Source organism: Syzygium oleosum, unplaced genomic scaffold (genome assembly GCF_021117445.2).
Source record: "Syzygium oleosum isolate NSW1041296 unplaced genomic scaffold, Sole_v2.1 Sole_v2.05, whole genome shotgun sequence".
In the NCBI taxonomy this organism is placed as follows: Eukaryota; Viridiplantae; Streptophyta; class Magnoliopsida; order Myrtales; family Myrtaceae; genus Syzygium; species Syzygium oleosum.
In genome coordinates this window covers 13,237,824-13,256,103 of record NW_026607489.1, presented here as the reverse complement: position 1 = coordinate 13,256,103, position 18,280 = coordinate 13,237,824, and the positions used below count along the sequence as shown (strand labels likewise).

General features: G+C 38.6%; 2 protein-coding genes across 5 annotated transcripts; one reads left to right on the top strand and one right to left on the bottom strand.

Moving 5' to 3' along the window:
• The first annotated feature begins 447 nt into the window (after positions 1-447).
• On the top strand, positions 448-4,498 carry LOC115693386 (mitochondrial import inner membrane translocase subunit TIM23-1-like). Of its 4 annotated transcripts, XR_008816561.1 has the most exons (3): positions 448-1,211; positions 1,969-3,564; positions 3,643-4,037. XR_008816561.1 is itself a non-coding variant. In XM_030620367.2 (2 exons), exon 1 carries the CDS (start codon positions 639-641, stop codon positions 1,206-1,208), a length of 570 nt encoding a protein of 189 aa, XP_030476227.1. In that variant the 5' UTR covers positions 448-638; the 3' UTR covers positions 1,209-1,211; positions 4,166-4,498. The 4 variants fall into 4 exon arrangements, 3 of the variants coding, with proteins under 3 accessions (XP_030476227.1, XP_030476225.1, XP_056167253.1); XM_030620367.2 differs by lacking the exons at positions 1,969-3,564; positions 3,643-4,037 and adding an exon at positions 4,166-4,498; XM_030620365.2 differs by lacking the exons at positions 1,969-3,564; positions 3,643-4,037 and adding an exon at positions 4,108-4,498.
• A 792-nt stretch (positions 4,499-5,290) lies between these two features.
• Positions 5,291-12,198, bottom strand: LOC115693385 (dihydrolipoyllysine-residue acetyltransferase component 2 of pyruvate dehydrogenase complex, mitochondrial). The gene is made up of 19 exons (XM_030620364.2): positions 11,927-12,198; positions 11,062-11,155; positions 9,657-9,733; positions 9,334-9,434; positions 9,181-9,221; positions 8,558-8,613; positions 8,382-8,456; positions 8,191-8,283; positions 7,780-8,016; positions 7,627-7,699; positions 7,356-7,456; positions 7,067-7,152; positions 6,913-6,988; positions 6,530-6,597; positions 6,389-6,455; positions 6,195-6,290; positions 5,988-6,090; positions 5,813-5,908; positions 5,291-5,645 (listed from the first exon to the last, which is right to left on the bottom strand). Exons 1-19 carry the CDS (start codon positions 11,963-11,965, stop codon positions 5,575-5,577), a joined length of 1,650 nt encoding a protein of 549 aa, XP_030476224.1. The 5' UTR covers positions 11,966-12,198; the 3' UTR covers positions 5,291-5,574.
• Between the last annotated feature and the right edge of the window lie 6,082 nt (positions 12,199-18,280).

Genomic DNA, 18,280 nt, shown 5'->3' with positions numbered 1-18,280 from the left:
GGTGCTTTTCACGAGTACAAAAATTTTTAGATAAGGTCAAATTCAGGGCAAGTGAGCAGTTAGGCTCGAAATATGCGCGTGTGATGATTAAGTTTTCGCGAGCCTATGCTCGGGGTTTATGAGGATCGATAAAGTCCATGAAGGTATTTTAGAACAAAATTGAGTCCGACAAGAAGAATTGGGTTTCACTTCAAGGGCGTTTTTTGGAAATTGCCTCTTCAAATCGGGAAAAGAATTTTTTTTCTTTTTTTTTTGGGGTCATAAATTGGAAAAGATTGAACTCGTGCGTGCTATTGAAGCAGACACAGAAGCCATTTTCCTTACAGATGAAAATTACAATAGGAACAATAAAAATAATCTTATTAATAATTCCCATCATCATTATTATTATTATAAATATTATTTACTTTTTTTTTGCTAGAAAATATAAATATTATTTACTTGAGCCGCAGGTACAACAAAGTCGAAGTAGCCGCCATACGCAAACGGAGAGGCTTCGTTCCCTCAAGAAGAAGTCGCTCGATTCTTCATTCCTCCGGCCGCCGCCGCTGCCGCCGCCGCCGTCGCCGCCGCCTCTCTCGCTCGCGAAGAAACCGAAACCCTAAATCTCGGAGCTTTACGCCAGCGGAGACGAGACAATGTCCTTCCGGAGCTCCGATCGAAACTCCGAATCGCCGGAGCGCCACGAGCAGGACCGCCTCTACAACCCCTACAAGGACCTCCAGGCCCCGATCCAAACCCTCTACAAGCTCCCCACCTCCCCGGAGTTCCTCTTCGCCGAGGAGTCCCTCCGCCAGCGCCGCTCCTGGGGCGAGAACCTCACCTTCTACACCGGCATCGGCTACCTCTCCGGCTCCGTCGCCGGCGCCTCCTCCGGCTTCTTCTCCGGCGTCAGGGCCATCGAGCCCTCCGACACCCTCAAGCTCAGGATCAACCGGTTGCTCAACGCCTCGGGGCACTCCGGCCGCGCCTGGGGGAACCGGCTGGGAGTGATCGGCCTCATGTACGCGGGGCTGGAGAGCGGGATCGTGGCCGTGAGGGACGAGGACGATTTGTGGAGTAGCGTCGGGGCGGGGCTCGGGACGGGAGCGATTTATAGGGCGGCCAGGGGCGTAAGGTCGGCCGCAGTGGCGGGCGCTGTTGGGGGATTGGCGGCAGCCGCAGCAGTTGCTGGGAAGCAGGCCCTGAAGCGATACGTGCCGGTCTAGGGTGTGAGTTCTTTATGCCTTTGTGATTCGAGGAAGTCATGGATTGTTTTATTGAGTTAGTGATGAATCGTAAGAGAAAGATGGTTGCTGCATTCTAGTAGTATTAGTTAAAGAGCTATTATACTGTATCTATCGCGATTTCATCTATAATGATGGTTAGCATAAAGGTATGCATTTTTGTTGTTGTGCCGGAAAAGTGTATCAATCTTAGCTGTTGGAATTGTGTTGTCTGATGAATACTTAATGAAGGCAGAATGCCTTCTTTCGCTAGACGATCTGAGGCATTTTTTACCTGTGTTCATGCTGAAATAAAAGGCATCATTTTGGAAAGATTTCATGTGTCATTTTCAAAGGGGCCTTTTCCAGATGAATTTGCCTTTTACAGAGAGGTTTATACTCATATACCTTAAAATGAGGTATCTTGTGCAAGATCAATAGAGAGATAACTGAGGAGAATAATGGCAGCTGAAGTAACCTAGTATGTTTTAAGGACATTTTAGTCTCTGCCGTGTGCTTGAAAAGTGTTAAAGCATTAGGAAGGATTACTTGCCTTTACAAGAGGACTCAGTAACGAGCATGATAAAAATAAGGAGTAAAATCACGTTCTTACATACTTTTGTATAAGTTCTTTTGTTAGATACTGTTAACTCTATGCATAATAATGAAATGATAGTAGAAGTTATAATAACGTCATCCTTTTTATAACCTTAGGAGAAGATTAGAGTGTGCAGTATTTCATACACTCATCTTTCCTCTCCAGCGATTCCCAGAACGATAGGTTGAGATTTAGGTTATATCCCATATGTAAAATTTGCCCGACGAGCCACTTAGTCGTGTGATACTCATTGCTGTCAAGGAATAGTGAACTTTTTTCTCATTCAGTGAGACTCCCCTCTATATAGAATTTAGTATGTATGAAACATTAGATCATTGGAACTTAATTTTGGTTAGAGACTTTCAAAGACTAATCAAGGCCGGGCGCCCTTGGTTGTTGCTTGTCAACATTCTAAAGTTCAGCTTCTAACTTGTTTCTTTTTTCTGTCGCCTCCTTCGTGCTGGACAAATAGTCTTTGGTGCATGATGTGTTCTATCTTGGGTCTTAGCTAGGCAGCATCTAGACTGACCTAGGTAGTTTTTTTTCTTGCTGAGTGCTTGTGAAAAGAAGAGAACTTTGTCGGAAGAGATGAGGACCAAGTAATGAGTGCAACAAAATTGGAGAAGGAACTGAAAGGTTGTGTTTTTACATATGTTGATAAGTATTTATGGTTCATTTGAGGAGACTTGGATCTTGTGCGTGATTTAGAACTGGCTCTCTATATTCTCGTTGGATAAGAGTCTACGATTTAAAACATGTTTGAGCCTCATCTTGGAGTGACCTCTATTTCAGCAATGGAATTTACCTACATATTAATGTTTTAAGGAGATAATGACTTCACTGTGTGCATAACTTCAATTTTCAATATTTTTTTCTATTTATTCCGAGGATAGGTCAAGATTTAATTTATACATACTAAAGTTTGTGAGCATAAGCTTCTTTACTGTACATTTGTTAGTTTTATTTATATGGCAAGACAAAACTGTTTTACTGGATAACTTCCAGCTCACAGTAGTAACTGTCATGACAATAGAGATGTAGATGAATGTTCAGTTGTTTAGATGATGTGATGCACCTGTTATACATACAATATGCTAAGACTAGCAACCGTTTGGTCCGATAAACAAAAGGAGGTGATTTTGTCCCCAGTAAAACTTTGATGTAGGTGGCATCAGTTTGGATTTGAATGAACCATTAGAGTTTGATTTCTTATGCTACAGCCAGTACATGTCTATCACTAGTTTATAGTTCTGCATGTCTATCAATAGTTTATAGTTCTGCCTTGTTGAGAATTTGCTGGATGTTCTACCTGAAATTTAGTTCTTTCAAAATCTACTCAGTGTTCTATCATGAAATGGAAACTTCCCCAGGTAGAAGGTAAGGCTTGGGTCAGTATGCGATAGGTGACAGTAGTGAACAGTATGGACTCCCTGTATGGAGGTTTAAAGATCAATTTACAGTTTTGACTTATAAATCCACATTATAGTGTTGCTTGAATATGATTGGCATAAGTACTCGAATGGCGAAATTTTATATTTTGTTGGTCTGAAAAGAAATGTATGAATTAAATCTTGACCTGTCATCGGAATAAATGGAAAAAACATTGAAAATTGAAGTTATGCACCGAGTGAGATCATTATTTCCTTAAAATATTAATATGTAGGTAAAATTTCATAGCTGAAATAGAGGTCTGCTCATAATCAAGAAGATTAGGCTGAACATGATTTAATTCCTAGACTCCTATCCAACGAGAGTCAATATGTTTTAAGTCCTAGACTCCTATCCAACGAGAATATAGAGAGCATATGGATAGCTAGTCTATCCAACGAGAATATAGAGAGCAAATGGACAGCTAGTTCTAGATCCTGTACAAGATCCAAGTCTCCTCAAATCGACACTAAATACTAGTCAACTTATGTAAAAACACAATCTTTCAATTCCTACTCCAATTTTGTTGCGCTCATCACTCAATCGATCTGTTTCGACAAAGTTCTCTTCTTTTGTCAAGCATTTAGCAGGAAAAGTAACTACTTAGGTCAGTCTTTTGTATTTTAGAGACTTGCAAGTGGCAAAGAAACAAGTTTGAGCATTCTAAGCTGGATCACAGTTTAGAATGTTGATAAGCTACAATTACGAACAACTAGACTTGATTAGTCTTTGAAAGTCACTAACTAGACCTATTGAATATTTCATACATACTACATTCTATAAAGAGGGAGTCTCATAAGGAAAAAGTTCGCTATTCGTTGAGAGCAATGAGTATCACACGACCAAGTGGACTCATGAGGCAAATTTTACATGGAGGACATAACCTAAAGTTCAACCTATTGTTCTGGGAATCACTGGATTCTGCCTATTGTAGATGCACACATCATTTTGAACTCAAGATGCAGGCTGTTGTTTGGTGCCGAATCTGCTCCGTGAAGGAAGACCCAACGGAGTCCATTTGCCAGGCATCCTGGCGTCAACATTGCTGGACAAGAAGTGGGAAAAGAAAAAGGTATACATCATTATGGGGATGAAGGAACAGGATATGATGAAGATTTGAGCATATACTCATTAGCAGCATCGGTCACTTTTTTTCTTCTTATTTTTCCTTTTGGCTTTGAAAATATTTATTAAATCTTTCTGTCAAACATTTGAGCGAAATTTTACTTTTTAAATTCTATAATGAGCAGCACTGCTTCCGGTGCAATATTTTCTGGTCTGAAGTCACCACGTTTTGGAGTCTGTTAATCTCAAAATTGCTCCTGTTGAACCTATTTGAGTCGAGAGTGCAGATGTTGCCATGTTAGTGTAGAATTGACAGCGTGATGTGTATTGAGATTGCATTCGGCCAGACATAAAGTGTGAAGTTACTGAAAGCAGCTACATGAGCATGGCAACTGAGCGTTTGATACTAAGGGATGACATAATACCCTGAATTGCCAGTGCGCAAATCTAGTGAAAAGGTTGACCCGTTGCGTATCTATTTTGCTTGAAATGAACATCAGTCGTTAGTCATAGCAGACGTATGCTGTGTTCTAGGCGAAATTATAGTTTATGAGTCTAGCTTATCCTAGAATTACTTCTCTCTGGTGAAACGGAGTGAGATTTCCATCGGAGCTGCTTTGATCGTAGTAATCAACTCGATTCAATCAATGCGAAACCAGGAAGTTTCCACTTTTCGTAAGGCCCATATTTGATGAATTTGATAGCGGATTTACCCAGATTACCAGCTCAGTTAATCCCTCTGACGAGCCTGTAGGGAGCGTTGTAGATCCACAGGACAACGAGCTTCTGGTATAAATCTAGTTCAAAGTTCAACATTTGTTCGAATTCGAGACTACCAATTGCAGTAGCTCAAAGCATTGTGCCTTACGCTGGTTCACTTCCTGATACAGGATTTGGATATGCAACATCATGCTGTCTCCTTACCTAAGGGCAATTTCTTAACAAAATTTGAGCAATTAATCAATCAAAAGATAGCGAACAATGAAAACATAGGGACAGCAAAGACAAATTCGACAGCCTCATATTACGCCCATTCAAGGGATTATTACTCAGCAAAAAAAATCAAAACTCAGTGATGGCTTCCTCGCCTCAACCTCGACTTTATTCGAGAGCAAAAGTGGGCCTTTAACTATGGAGAAAACACGAACCGGGAGGAACTGAATGATACAACGAGCAATTGGGACTTGAACTCAGGAGAACAATTTGAAACAATGACACCCCTCATCCTGATCTGCCATCTTGAAAGAATATGTAAAAGGGAAAAGCAGTGACCGAGATTTAAAGCAACATGGACTCTGGATTTTCAATGTAGCCCTTGAATGCTTTCAACCACTCGGCTCCGATAGCACCTGAGTAGAAGGCCAAATTAACATCGTGATGATTTACAATAACCACAAATAAGGTATTCCAAACTTAGATGTGTTGCGGCTTTAAATTTAAGAATTGAGCAGAAATCTAACTACAGCTGCAGATATTCATGTTTTTGGGAGCCTTGGTGCCTCTGTGAAGTACTTACCATCAATTACACGATGATCACAACTTAGAGTCACTGACATGAAGGATGCAAACTTGTAGTCACCGGGGCTTGAGCCGGGTACAACCCTCTTCTCAGCTACGCAAAATCAGAGTTTCACTGTCAGAACGACTAACTATAGTTTAACCAAAGGAAAATTATAAAGGGCCTATCTTACCAGACCCCACTGCAAGAATGCCTGACTGAGGTGGATTTATGATGGCACAGAATTGCTTGATACCAAATGGTCCACCCAAGTTGGATACTGTAAATGTTCCTCCCTGGAAAACGGAAAATGCATGTATTTTGACAAAATATATCAAGAAACAATCAAACTGTGACAATTAACCACCACTAGTTAAGAAAACATCATTAAAATGCTCGCCTCATAATCTTCTGGCTTCAAGCTGTTCTCTTTGGCCTTCTGGGCCAGATGTTTGACCTCTTCTCCAATCTTAGAGAGGCCTTTCTTGTCAGCATCCTGCACAATTACCAATGACACAAATTTATGTTGAAGTCAGTTTCGAACTCACAGGGTAACCATGGAAAGACAATCCCATATTCCATATGACTGCTCACCCTTATAACAGGGACATATAGCCCGTTATCTGTTTGCACTGCTACATTTATATTTACATTGTGATACCTGAAGAGATATGAGAAGAGATATTACACCACAAACTACCAAAACGAAGTTTAACTTAAGGATCATGAACTTACTGGCGGATGCAATCATCGGTCCATGAACTATTGCATTGTGGGACTTTGCGAAGAGCCAGTGCAGCAGCCTGGGAAAAAAGGCACTCTCAATCAATAGTAACAATTACAAATCAATTGAGACAGAGTATTTCAAACGTATCATCTCACAAGAAAATTGTGAGAGGCACACAAGAAATGTGTCATTTTTCTTGTGTGCCTCTCTCAGAATTTGCAGGTAAACAGGACGGTTGACAAGCTTAAGGGGGTAAGTAACAAGTAGCGGCCAAAGATAATCTCATTGCATCTGATACTTGCACCTCAGCAAAAGTAGAGCATCTAGAATATTAACCAAAAAGGGGCAGACTAATTTAACATCCTTCCCAGTTTGTCAAAAGCTTCAATACCTTAATTACAAGATCATTCACCGATATCCTCTTTCCACCCAAGCTCTCTTGCAATAAGTTCAGTTGACTACGCAAGCTGCAGGAGAGTGATGATTTAGCTTGAGATGGAACAATAGAATTCTCTACAGTAACTGATCGCCAGGTTTATACTCACTCCATTAATTTGTCAACACATGTATCCACTGTCAAATAGTAATGAGGTATAGTTTGCTTTGAGAATAGCAAGCGTGAAGCTGTGATCTGTCATAACACATTGAAATTAATAAAATCACAATCTTAAAAGGATGGGGTAAAATAGAAATCTTTGAGCAAAAGGAAGATATCACTATTAAAATTCTCTGGGGTTAAGGCAGAGTCTGAAAGAAACAAAGCATACATGGCCATCAGGCAATAAGCTTGCCATATCGCAATGATGATGTAAAAAATGAGTAACTGAATATTACCTTCCTTATTTGAGAATGTGGAATGTCTGTGTAGTCCAAATCTGGAGCGGTAGCAACCTTCTGCTTAGAAGCTGCAGCTGGAACTTCCATCCTACCAGAAGCTGCATTGTAAAGGAAATGTCAGTAAGCCACCCAATAATGCAGCGAAAACACCCAGAAACAAAACAAGTCATGCACTACAAAAGAACAGTGCTTTTGACTCCAGAATTAAAAAAAAGCAATTACAACATTAACCAAACTAATGAATGAGGAAAGCGTCTCCACTTAATACCCAAGTAATCTTCTATATCAGCCTTCACGATAAGACCATCAGGACCGGTTCCTTTGATGCTTGAAAGAGGAACCTGAATTGATATAGAAGAAAATGAGGTGACAGGCCTGCTTAAAGACACATCAAGTTGCCAAACTAATTCTACCAACTAACTTTGTGATCTTCAGCCATTTTTCTTGCGATAGGGCTAGCAAAAATGCGGTCCTCAGAAGCAACCAAACTTGGCCGGGAAACTTTTGGCTCTGGAGCTTTAGGAAGCTCTTCAATTACTTCTTTTTTGGGTGTGGAAGGCTCAGATTTATCTGCAGAAACCTTGTCCTCTGAAGCTGAAGGACTGTAATCTTTGAACTTCTGAATGTCCTCCTCATCTTCGACAGTGATAGCAATCACCTGGATGAAAAGACACGAAAGAATAAATGATACATAAAAATAAGTTGCTAACAATATATTTATATAAGCTTCATGAGTAACAGCTAAGAACATTATTCATAAGCATCTCTGCACAAAAGATTTTAGCAGAGCTGAAACATAAATGACAAGGACTTTTTAAAATAAGAGCAATACCTCACCGACTTTAATTTCTTTTGATCCATCTCCTTTAACTATCTTAGCAAGATAACCTTCCTCCATGCATTCCATCTCAACCGTAGCTTTGTCCTTTAATACCAGAATGTGTCAATTTTAAAACAAAAGCAAAGCACAAATGTCTTAACTATTTGACAGATACCAGAAAACTAGTAGCTCGTGAGACATACAGTTTCCACTTCACAAAGTACTTCACCAGGAGACATCTTGTCACCTTCTTTTTTTAACCATCTTGCAATGTTTCCCTGAATTTTATTAAAAAAGACAGAAAATGTTAGGATTGGAAAACATGCTTAAAGGTCTGTGAGAATACGAATAAATGCCGATGAACAACAAGAATCCATGCCTCGGTCATTGTAGGTGAGAGAGAAGGCATCCCGATTTCTTGGTGTGGTGGAAGTCCTGAAAATTGTTGCCCAAAATTGTTATTGATTAAAACAACACAAGAAAAGGGCAAGAATTTCGGTAATATTACAAATAAGTACAGAGTTTATACATACTGAACCGCTCATAACTCCATAAAATTGATGATTTCAAAGTAGAAAGAAAAAGGGCAAAATCTCGCAAATGACAGAAGTGCCAAAATTGCTTGGCTAACAGTTAAAAGTTCAAGAACTTAAATTAAAAAAAGGAAGCTACGAGGACATCTTTCAAGGTCGCCTAACAAGTACAAGGTTCTGCAGGCAAGGTAATTCATCATTGAACAAACGACCATTAAAAAAATTGTAGAACTACATCGGCCATTCGATTTAAAATACAAAAAATCAGCTTTCAAAGGAACCAACATAAATAAACAATAAAACAACTATAAACTAGAATCATTTGCATGGCAGAAATTATGACTTGCACCCAAAGTAGTGAGTAGAATCCACACATATGTATTTGTGTTTATACAACAATACAGATTATATTTCAAAAAGCCACGAACTGTCGAACGATCACAAGTTCTAGAAATCATTGGGTTATTACCTGAGTCAGAAGACAAACCTCTCTTCAGATGCACATTTGTCCTGATATAGCAAAAACAATATATGTCAAATTTTGAAAATTTGGAGATGAGATTGCGGTTTAAAATTCAATTTATTTCCACGTGTCTTGAGATAAGGGAATGGAATGACATACAAGGAGGACTTGTTGGTCTGTAGTGACAGAGCTGGCGGATTCCCCAATTTCTTTGCCATCATCCAATGCATACTGCTCTTCAACATGGCTGGTGATGACATCTACAGTATCATGATGGTTAGTCATTTCCATGTATAAACAGAAGCAAGTACTTAAAAGGAAATATATTCCAGAAGGGGATTAGCGGGATGATGGTAATGAAGTTGAACAATGAGCATGCCAGTGACAGCATCATAGAGGGGTTTGTCAAAACGAAATTTCCAGATAATGGAAAGATTAATTAGCGTAAGCCCATCAATAAAAGGTAAGAAGGGTTAACTTACCATCCCATCATTGAGAGACTTAGAATAACACTGCTTTTCCGCAGGTACGTAGCCATGATGACGAATTCTTAAAGCATCTGAAAAACAAGATCTTTTGATTAACACATCACAGGATCCACAAGTTTGTGCAAATTTCCCTTCCTTTTTCCTTCCCTCACCCTCTCTGAAAGAAGCAATTGACAATAAACAGCCAAAATTTAACAGGGCCTTGGGGTATGGAAACTCTTTGAGGCAAGTGTGAAAGTAATCTTAAGATTTATTGACACAGATGAATACCATTACCGGTAGATCACTACTTTTTCAAGTGTACATCTAAAAAGTACAACAGCAAGCTACTTCCTCTATGTTCTATCAGATCTTCCAAGAAAACTTTACCTTAAAAATTCTTTTTTTAGTAAATATCATAAGCGTGCTGATCATAAACAACTACATGACGAGGTCACATAAATAACTTCTCAGAGTTCAGATTTGATAAGCAATCAAAGCAGAACACAGAGGCAGATATGGAGGTTGATTTGAACCCTATAACAGAAGTGAATGCAAGGCTGGACAAAATATAGAAATTTACTCGCATTACAAAGGGGTGAAATCTTACGATGTGACACTTCTCTTCCATTTAATGATGGAGAATAGTCAGAATTAACCACTAGTACTATTATGAGCCCACTGGTAGACATGAAATTCTATTGGGGCATGCCACGATCATAAATCTAGGCAACAAGAACGAGGTTTACATGCATCCATGAATTACTTTATAAGCACCCCATTTAAAGAGGAAAGCAATATGGTACATGTGCAACTGCGACATATCTATCATATTCCAAAGCGAGGACTCCAAATATCGACCATTGAACAGGTAAAACCAGAAATATTGCCGAGATGAGCAACGACAACAGTTCTAGAACTATACTCGGGCACATTTTACAATATGAACATCAAGCAAAATAAGATCAACCGATTGAAACGCATTCATCATCTAAAACATATTGTAATGCTTTACTTTTTTCCAGATTTTGAAACAGGTCTTTGTCAATCTGTCTGAAGATGTTTTTAGGAGCAGATATTCACCATAAACCTGAGACTATGGTGACCTCACACATTTCGTTCAAGTTCTAGCAAAGTAGATGCCAATGTATTGCATAATAATATTGTACATATCACACTGAATGGACCTAATTAGCTTAATAGGTAGGACAATAAAGGAACAGACTATATGATCTTCACAAAAGCCTCGCCAAAGCAACAAATTTCCTCAGTTACACTGAAGAGGTCTTTCCACAACAATAATCACCCTCACCCTGATAGATACATAAGCAAGGCTAATGGAAAACATCAACTGGAGGGGCCGTATACAGAAATGGTTCAAATAACTAGCTGCTCTAAACTGATTAAATTGACTACATACCATCTCTTTTACTGGAAACCGTATGAGAACTGTTTGTTATCCACCGAACAAAAAGGGCATTCTCTTGCCTTAGTAGCGCAGAGACATTCCGTAACTGCACAAATCAATATTTTGTGAGGAGCTCAATGCGTGTAGTACTTTGAAATCTAAAACAACAAATACCAGATATCGCGCGCCGGGAAAACTAGCTAACAAAAAGTTGAAATCCATAGCATAACAAAGAAATAGAAAAACAGGTATAGAAGACAACCATTAAGCTCAGAAAGTAACCAAACAAAATGGGAAAAAAAGAGAGGAAAAAGCTCAATGAAAAACCATTGCAGGTTTTCAAATCCCATTTCATAAAAATTGTCAAGGACCAAGAAAGCATCATGACATGGCTGCCGGTAACCAAAAAAGAAAATTTAGTTCAATTTCAGGAACAAAAACAGCTTTCGCCAAGCAATTGCCGAGCTTTAGATATAAGCTCAAACCAGTAGTCAATCCAAAGAAGACGCCGCATGATGGCATTGAACAAAAGATCCTCGACAAAACGTGAGCAGGACGTGCCAAAGCCAATTTCGTACCCACTCGATCAAGACACGGTTTACCGAAACCCAAAGAGCACGAAATCAACTCCTACGAACTAACGACGAGGGCACGATCCTCGCAGATTGAAACCGGTCCAAAATGAACACGCGAAACCCGCATCTAAAGCGAGAGCAAATCGAGAAATCCACAATTTGGCGCTCTCGTTCCCTATCCCGACGAAAACGAACAACAGCCGCCGCGCCACGGAGCACGAACATCCGACGCAATCGGGCAATTCACCCCCGAACAGAGACGGAAACGCACGCACGCACGCACGCCATTTCCGCGCCTCTACCTTTCTCGAGTGATTGATGACGCGAGATGCGCAAGTCATTTTTCGGGTTTCGCCGCCCCTCCCACGTCGCCGGCACACCTCCGGAGCAACAGAGAGAGATCCACGGGGAGCCGGAAGCCGAGAGCGGAGGAGATCCGATTCGCAGCGAGAGGAGGACGATTGCGCAATCCCGGGGCGTGCGAATTTCTAGGGTTTGCTGCAGGTCAAACACGACGTCGAGGGAGATCGCGCAGTACCACACTGACTCTTCTATTCGTTCGTTTAATTCTTTTTGCCCGTTGTCGGCTCTCGTGCATTTTCTTTTTTCTTTTTTTTTACACTCTCGGGAGGATTTAAAAAAAATATTAATTTTTTTTTTTACGTGATATGACGTTTGCAGTTGCTTGTTATTAGCGGACAGGAGGAGGCGCGAAGAGAAAACGGAATCGTGTCCGAGAAGAAATCTGGGCCGTTCTTTTTCTTTTCTTTGGGTCGACAGAGAAGAAATCTGGGCCGTTCGCGTGGTCCGAAAGGGCTTTTCGTTTTGGAGGTGTGTGGGAAGGTAGGATGTGTATGGGTTGGCAGCTACAATTCTGGGTTTTTTTTTTTTGGTCAAACAGCTACAATTCTGGGTTGACCAGGAAGTTTTTTTTTTTAAATGATTACTATTCTTCATTTACTTGAAAAAGAGGCGTGCTCTGTATATGTACACATTTAATGGAAAATGTCAAATTGTGTCGCTTCCATTGGGGCCCGTACATATTCGTTTTTCTTCTAGTGTAAATGGAAGAGGTAAAATTGGCCGAATTAAAATAATGAAAATGTTAAATAAAACAATTTGATTACCCACACTCACTTAAGAAAATGTACTTGATAAAGTTATCTGGGAAAATTCCAAATAAGGCTCATAGGTGTCATCATTTTCTTAAATAATTGCATGGATCTTGTTTTAATTAAGGGTCTGAAGTGCCCTTAATTTCTCAAATAAAGATTTGGAGTGGACATTATTTCAATTAATGATCTGAAGTGGCCATATTAGTATCAAAGAAAGGCCTGATCTCACTAACTGGTCAATGTCATTTTTGTTCTTTTTTTTTTCTCTTTTTTCTACTATAAAAAAGAAACAGAGGCTAATTTTTTTAAAAAAAAAGAAAACATAAAAAATAGGAGAGAAGGAATATTAGCCTTTTTTCTTTTTTATGGAAAGAAAAAAGTAAAGGATAAAAACGCCATTGATCAACCGCCGAGGTTAGGTTCTTCTTTGAGACTGACATGATCGATTCAAGTCCTTAATTGATATAAGATCCATTTCAGATCCTTATTTGAGAAATTGAGGACACTTTGGGTCCTTAATTGAAATAAAGTCAACTTCATATCCTTATTTGAGAAAATAATAACACTTCATACTTTTATTTAGAATTTTCTTATTTAATTGTTCTTATAGTGCAATCAACCTTCTCGTTGTCCTCTATATGAATAGTTGGTGTACTCTTTCGTTTTATTTTTTAAACGGTAAATACATGTTTATTTTTAGTTCTTGAAAAAGTAGCAAAACATTCCGACAATGTTTTCTTTTTAGAAAAGAACTTACGTAGTATTAAAAGGAAGGGAAAATGACACAAACAGTCCCTGAATTTTAATTCAATGTGCAATTTGATTCATGAATTTTTAATTTATTTAATATAGTCCCTGAACTTTAGCCTAATGTTTAATTTGGTCTCTGAACTTTTGATTTGTTCAATGTGGTCCCTGAACTTTTAGTGTATGTTTAATTTAGTCCCTACACTATTTGAAAATGTCCAATATAGTCTTTCAACTAATTCAAGTTCATGGACTACATTAGATATTTTCATATAGTTTATGGACTAAATTGAACATATACTAAAAGTTCAGGAACCACATTAAACAAATTAAAAATTGAGGGACCAAATTGAAAATTAGGCTAAAGATCATGAACTATATTGAACAAATTAAAAGTTTATGGATCAAATTGCACATTGGATTAAAGTTCAGGGACTGTTTGTGTCATTATCCCTAAAAGGAAAAACTAACGTCGAGTTGTATTTTATTTTAATTTTATTGTGCTATTAATCTTACTATTAGCACATGACGTTGCACAAGGAACAAAAATTATTCACGCGCGCGCGAAAACCAGTTATTATTAATACGATCATTATTTCGTTTTTTCAAATCATTAACTTATTTGGTTCCACAACTGGGCTCTTGGCCTTTGGTGAACCAGAAGGGGCGAATGTTGATGCGAATGTTAAATATATAGGAGGTACATTGGAAGAAGAATGATAGACGCTTGTGTGAAATTTATGTTAGGTTAGATCTCTACCATACATAAAGTAATTTTTTTTTATAGAACTAGTTTTCTCTCGAAAATTCCATGAAGATTAATACAAATGATGGGAAATGAATTATAATTCTATCTCGTCATACTATAAGCAAAACTGTAACGTGATAGACGATAATCCCATAAATCTCTAGTAATATTTTAAATTGAAATCTTCCATGTTAGAATTACCATATAATCTCACAAGTGTCCGGAAACTTGAATTCTAAATCTCTCTAAAGTAAGGATTATAGAGGAAATAATCGAAAAAGTCATAAATTTAGTGCATTTATGCAAATTCAATATTAAGCTTTTCAATTTGACCAAATTAATCCTAAATATCTTGACGATTTGCCAATTTAATAATAAACCTTTACACAATTTGCCAATTTAGTCCTAAACCTTTTGACGATTTGCTAATTTAGTCCTTTAGGCTAATTTTGGTCAGACAACACTGATGTTGCAGTCTAGTCTACACGGGCCCCTCGACATAGCACATTTGGCGTCGACTTGGATAACTTTTTGTAATTTTTTTAATTTTCTGAATTTTTTTCTTTTTACTTCTTTTTGCCATTTCCCTTTTATTCTCCACTGGCCGTTGCTGAGGCCTGGCGATGGCTAGCGGAGGGAAAAAGGAAAAAAATAAAAAAGAAACAAAAAGAATAATAAATTTGGAATATAAAAGATTGAAAAAATTGTCTATGTCAGCGTTGGCTGAACCACGTAGGATGATCAACACTGACTAGATCGTCACGTTAACGATTTCTGGTTAAAATTAGTCGAAAAGGGCCGAAATCAACGGATCGTAAAAAGATTTAGGACTAAATTAGCAAATTATTAAAAGGTTTAGGACTAAATTAGTGCAATTGAAAGGTTTAGACTTAATTGGCAAATCGTTAAAAGGTTTAGGACTAAATTGGCCGAATCAAAAGGTTTAAGATTGAATGCACAAGTGTAATAGGTCAATGACTTTTTTTAGTAGTTTTCCCAAAATCGTAATTTGACGGATAATGATCTCATAAATCTCTCAAAATTTTTTGTGTAAAATCTTCCTATCTAGAATTATCACATAATTCCACAAGTCTCCAGAAACTTGAATTTCAAATCTCTCCGTGTAACAACTATTAGACCCAATTGCCAAAATTGTCTGAACCCTATCAAAATTCCCTTTCATTCAAATATATTTGAAAGTTCAATCTTAACACACAATACTGAGCATGTAAAGGGGCCAAAAAAGCCCAAACAACCATGCAATGGTACTCTTCGGCGCACAAATACCCACTTGATCGCCTAAAGGCTAAAATTAGAGGAACTAATCCTGCCAAAGGTTGGAATCGTATGACTGCAAATGAGCTGTCTCGCAAAGCAAGTTGGCTAATCAATAGACACAAGCACGTACTACCGTCCCTGTGAACATGTACAGAGACAATTCGTCCCTAGTCATGTGTAAGTGTAAGTATTACTTAAGGGGGAATATGGTTTTAGGTCCTCGTCGAACAATTTCAGTACTCGTGTACTAATCACGACCAAGTCTCATTTCTGATAACCATAACCAGTCATAAGATCGAGGTGCATGTACACGCATGTACATGCATGTGCTCGTTAATCTGAATCCAAACTCCAAGCATTCAGGACACCAATTACTTCAGACATGGAAAAACGAAGTACATTTATGGTACATGCAAGAAGCTTAGCATTAGGGGTGAGAATGGTCTGGGTAGGCAGTTCCTAACATTGAACCGGAATCCACCCGCTAAGGACCGGTCCCGAAAAATTAGAACTGGAAACTGCCCGTTGGTTCCATAGATTCACCCGAGAACAGGACTGCTAAGCTTCACACAAATGGAGGTAACAGAGAGCGAGATAGGGAGGCGATGAACGGCTGGAGGCGCGGCCATGAGTTAATGGGAGTTGAGAGTCGAGGTGTGAGTCAATGGGCGATGAGCTTAAGAGTCGATACTATGAATGAGAGATAGAGAGACGACTCAGACAAAATGAGAGTGAAACGAGATTAACACTGAGTTGATGAGCGTTGGGCTTTAGATTAAAGATTTTAGGGTTTTCATTTTTCTTAAATTTTTTTTGTTGGAAATTTTTCTTAAAAATTATATATATATATTACTAGTTCGGTCCGGATGGGTGGTACCACGTCTAGAACTAGAAACCGGGAACCAGACCTGTCTCCACGGGAACCGTCGGTTCCGTTCTAGTCTGGTTCCTTTGCACACTCCTACTTAAGCATGCAAGAAAGCTATACCCAAAGTAACTTTTGTTTGTTGGGTTTAGGCATACAACTCTGCTACGAAAAAATGTGGAACGATGAAGAAGCCTATCTTTGCTTGCAAAGCCACATGCACTGTGCAAAAAGCTTGGAAAAATTACTCAGTCGGCCCTAAATCTATTGTACGGATGTCAATTATGTTGAAAATTTTTCAATTTTGTCAATTTAGTCCTAAATTTTTGCCTGACATTCTAATATAGTCTTTTGAATCAATTTTTGGCAAAAATTACTGATATGACGGTCCAGTCATTACTGGCCGTCCTACATGGCACGCAGTCACGTTAGTGATCTCCGGCAATAATTGGTTGGAAGGACTGCATTGAAATTTCGCGCAAAAGTATAAGGTTAAATTGGTAAAATTAAAAGGTTTAGTACTAAATTAACATTTGTATAATAAATTTATGATTGATCGGATAATTTTCTTTAAAAAGCTTCCCATGCAAAGTTTTGTTGAAATCGTATCAAATAGTGTTTGGGAACATGAGTAGACTCAAGACTTTTCAAGAGCCATCATCATCTTCCTTTCTCGCCCCCTCATGCTTGACCCGAGGTCTTAAATGATCATTATTCGATTTTCAAATCACGAGGGAAAGAGAATGATGGACGCTTATGTGTTGGCTCTTTGTCTTTCCAGTTAGCATTGCCACATAACCCTCAACAAGTTTTCAGAAACTCGAATTTTAAATCTATCAATGTGTTGTCAAAATTATGACGGTCCAATCATCGCCGGCTGTCCTACATGGCACGCAGTCACGTCAACAATCTCCGATAATAATTGGCTGGAAGGGCTACATTGAAATTTCGCGCAAAAGTATAAGGTCAAATTGGCAAAATTGAAAAGTTTAGTACTAAATTATCATTTGGATAATAAATTTATGATCGATCAGATAATTTTCCTTAAAAAGCTTCTCATGCAAAGTTTTGTCGAAATCGTATCAAATAGTGTTTGGGAACACGAGGAGACTCGAGACTTTTCAAGAGCCATCTTCCTTTCTCGCCCCCGTTTGCTTGACCCGAGGTCTTAAATGATCATTATTCGATTTTCAAATCACGAGTGAAAGAGAATGATGGACGCTTAAGTGTTGGCTCTTTGTCTTTCCAATTAGCATTGCCATAGAACCCTCAACAAGTTTTCAGAAACTCGAATTTCAAATCTATCAATGTGTTGTCAAAATTATCCGAGCCCTTTAAAAAATTTCCTTTCATCCAATACATCCGAAAATTTAATCTTACATACAATACGGAGTATTCATTTTGGAGTATTAAAAAGGGGTCAAATAACCATACAATAGCACCCTTCGCTTGTTCGGTGCACAAATACCCACTCGATCGCCTAGTTAAGGGGGTTGTGCTTTCAGGTCCTCCTCGAGTGATTTTAGTGTTCATGTGTTTCGCCGAAAATGATTCGTCGATGAAATACTTTTCACTGAAATTGGTTCTTCGGTTTAATTAAGAGGAGACGAGTTTTGTGGCAATTCCGGAAGGGAGTCTCAATGAATCCCAAGGAACAATAGAGATGCTTCATTGGAATTTAATCGACAATGAAGTACATAACACTTTGCTGGAATTTAATCGACGCGAAGTGTGATGATAAAGATACCACATTGGAATTTAATCGATGGCGATGATATCAAAACTACAACTAAGGTACAAGCCGGAATTTAATAGATGATGAAGTATCCGAAACTACGACTAAAGTACGGGAATTTAAATTGCGGAAAAGTTTAGGTAAAGATAAATTTGTATGAATGTAGAG

Excerpts from the sequence above, each read along its gene's own strand:
- LOC115693386 (XM_030620367.2), top strand. The coding sequence starts at position 639 with ATGTCCTTCCGGAGCTCCGATCGAAACTCCGAATCGCCGGAGCGCCAC.
- LOC115693385 (XM_030620364.2), bottom strand. The coding sequence starts at position 11,965 with ATGACTTGCGCATCTCGCGTCATCAATCACTCGAGAAAG. Across the intron at positions 9,734-11,061 it reads GGTTTCCAGTAAAAGAGATG|ATGCTTTAAGAATTCGTCAT; the intron begins GTATGTAGTCAA and ends CTTGTTTTTCAG. Across the intron at positions 5,646-5,812 it reads TGATCATCGTGTAATTGATG|GTGCTATCGGAGCCGAGTGG; the intron begins GTAAGTACTTCA and ends CCTTCTACTCAG.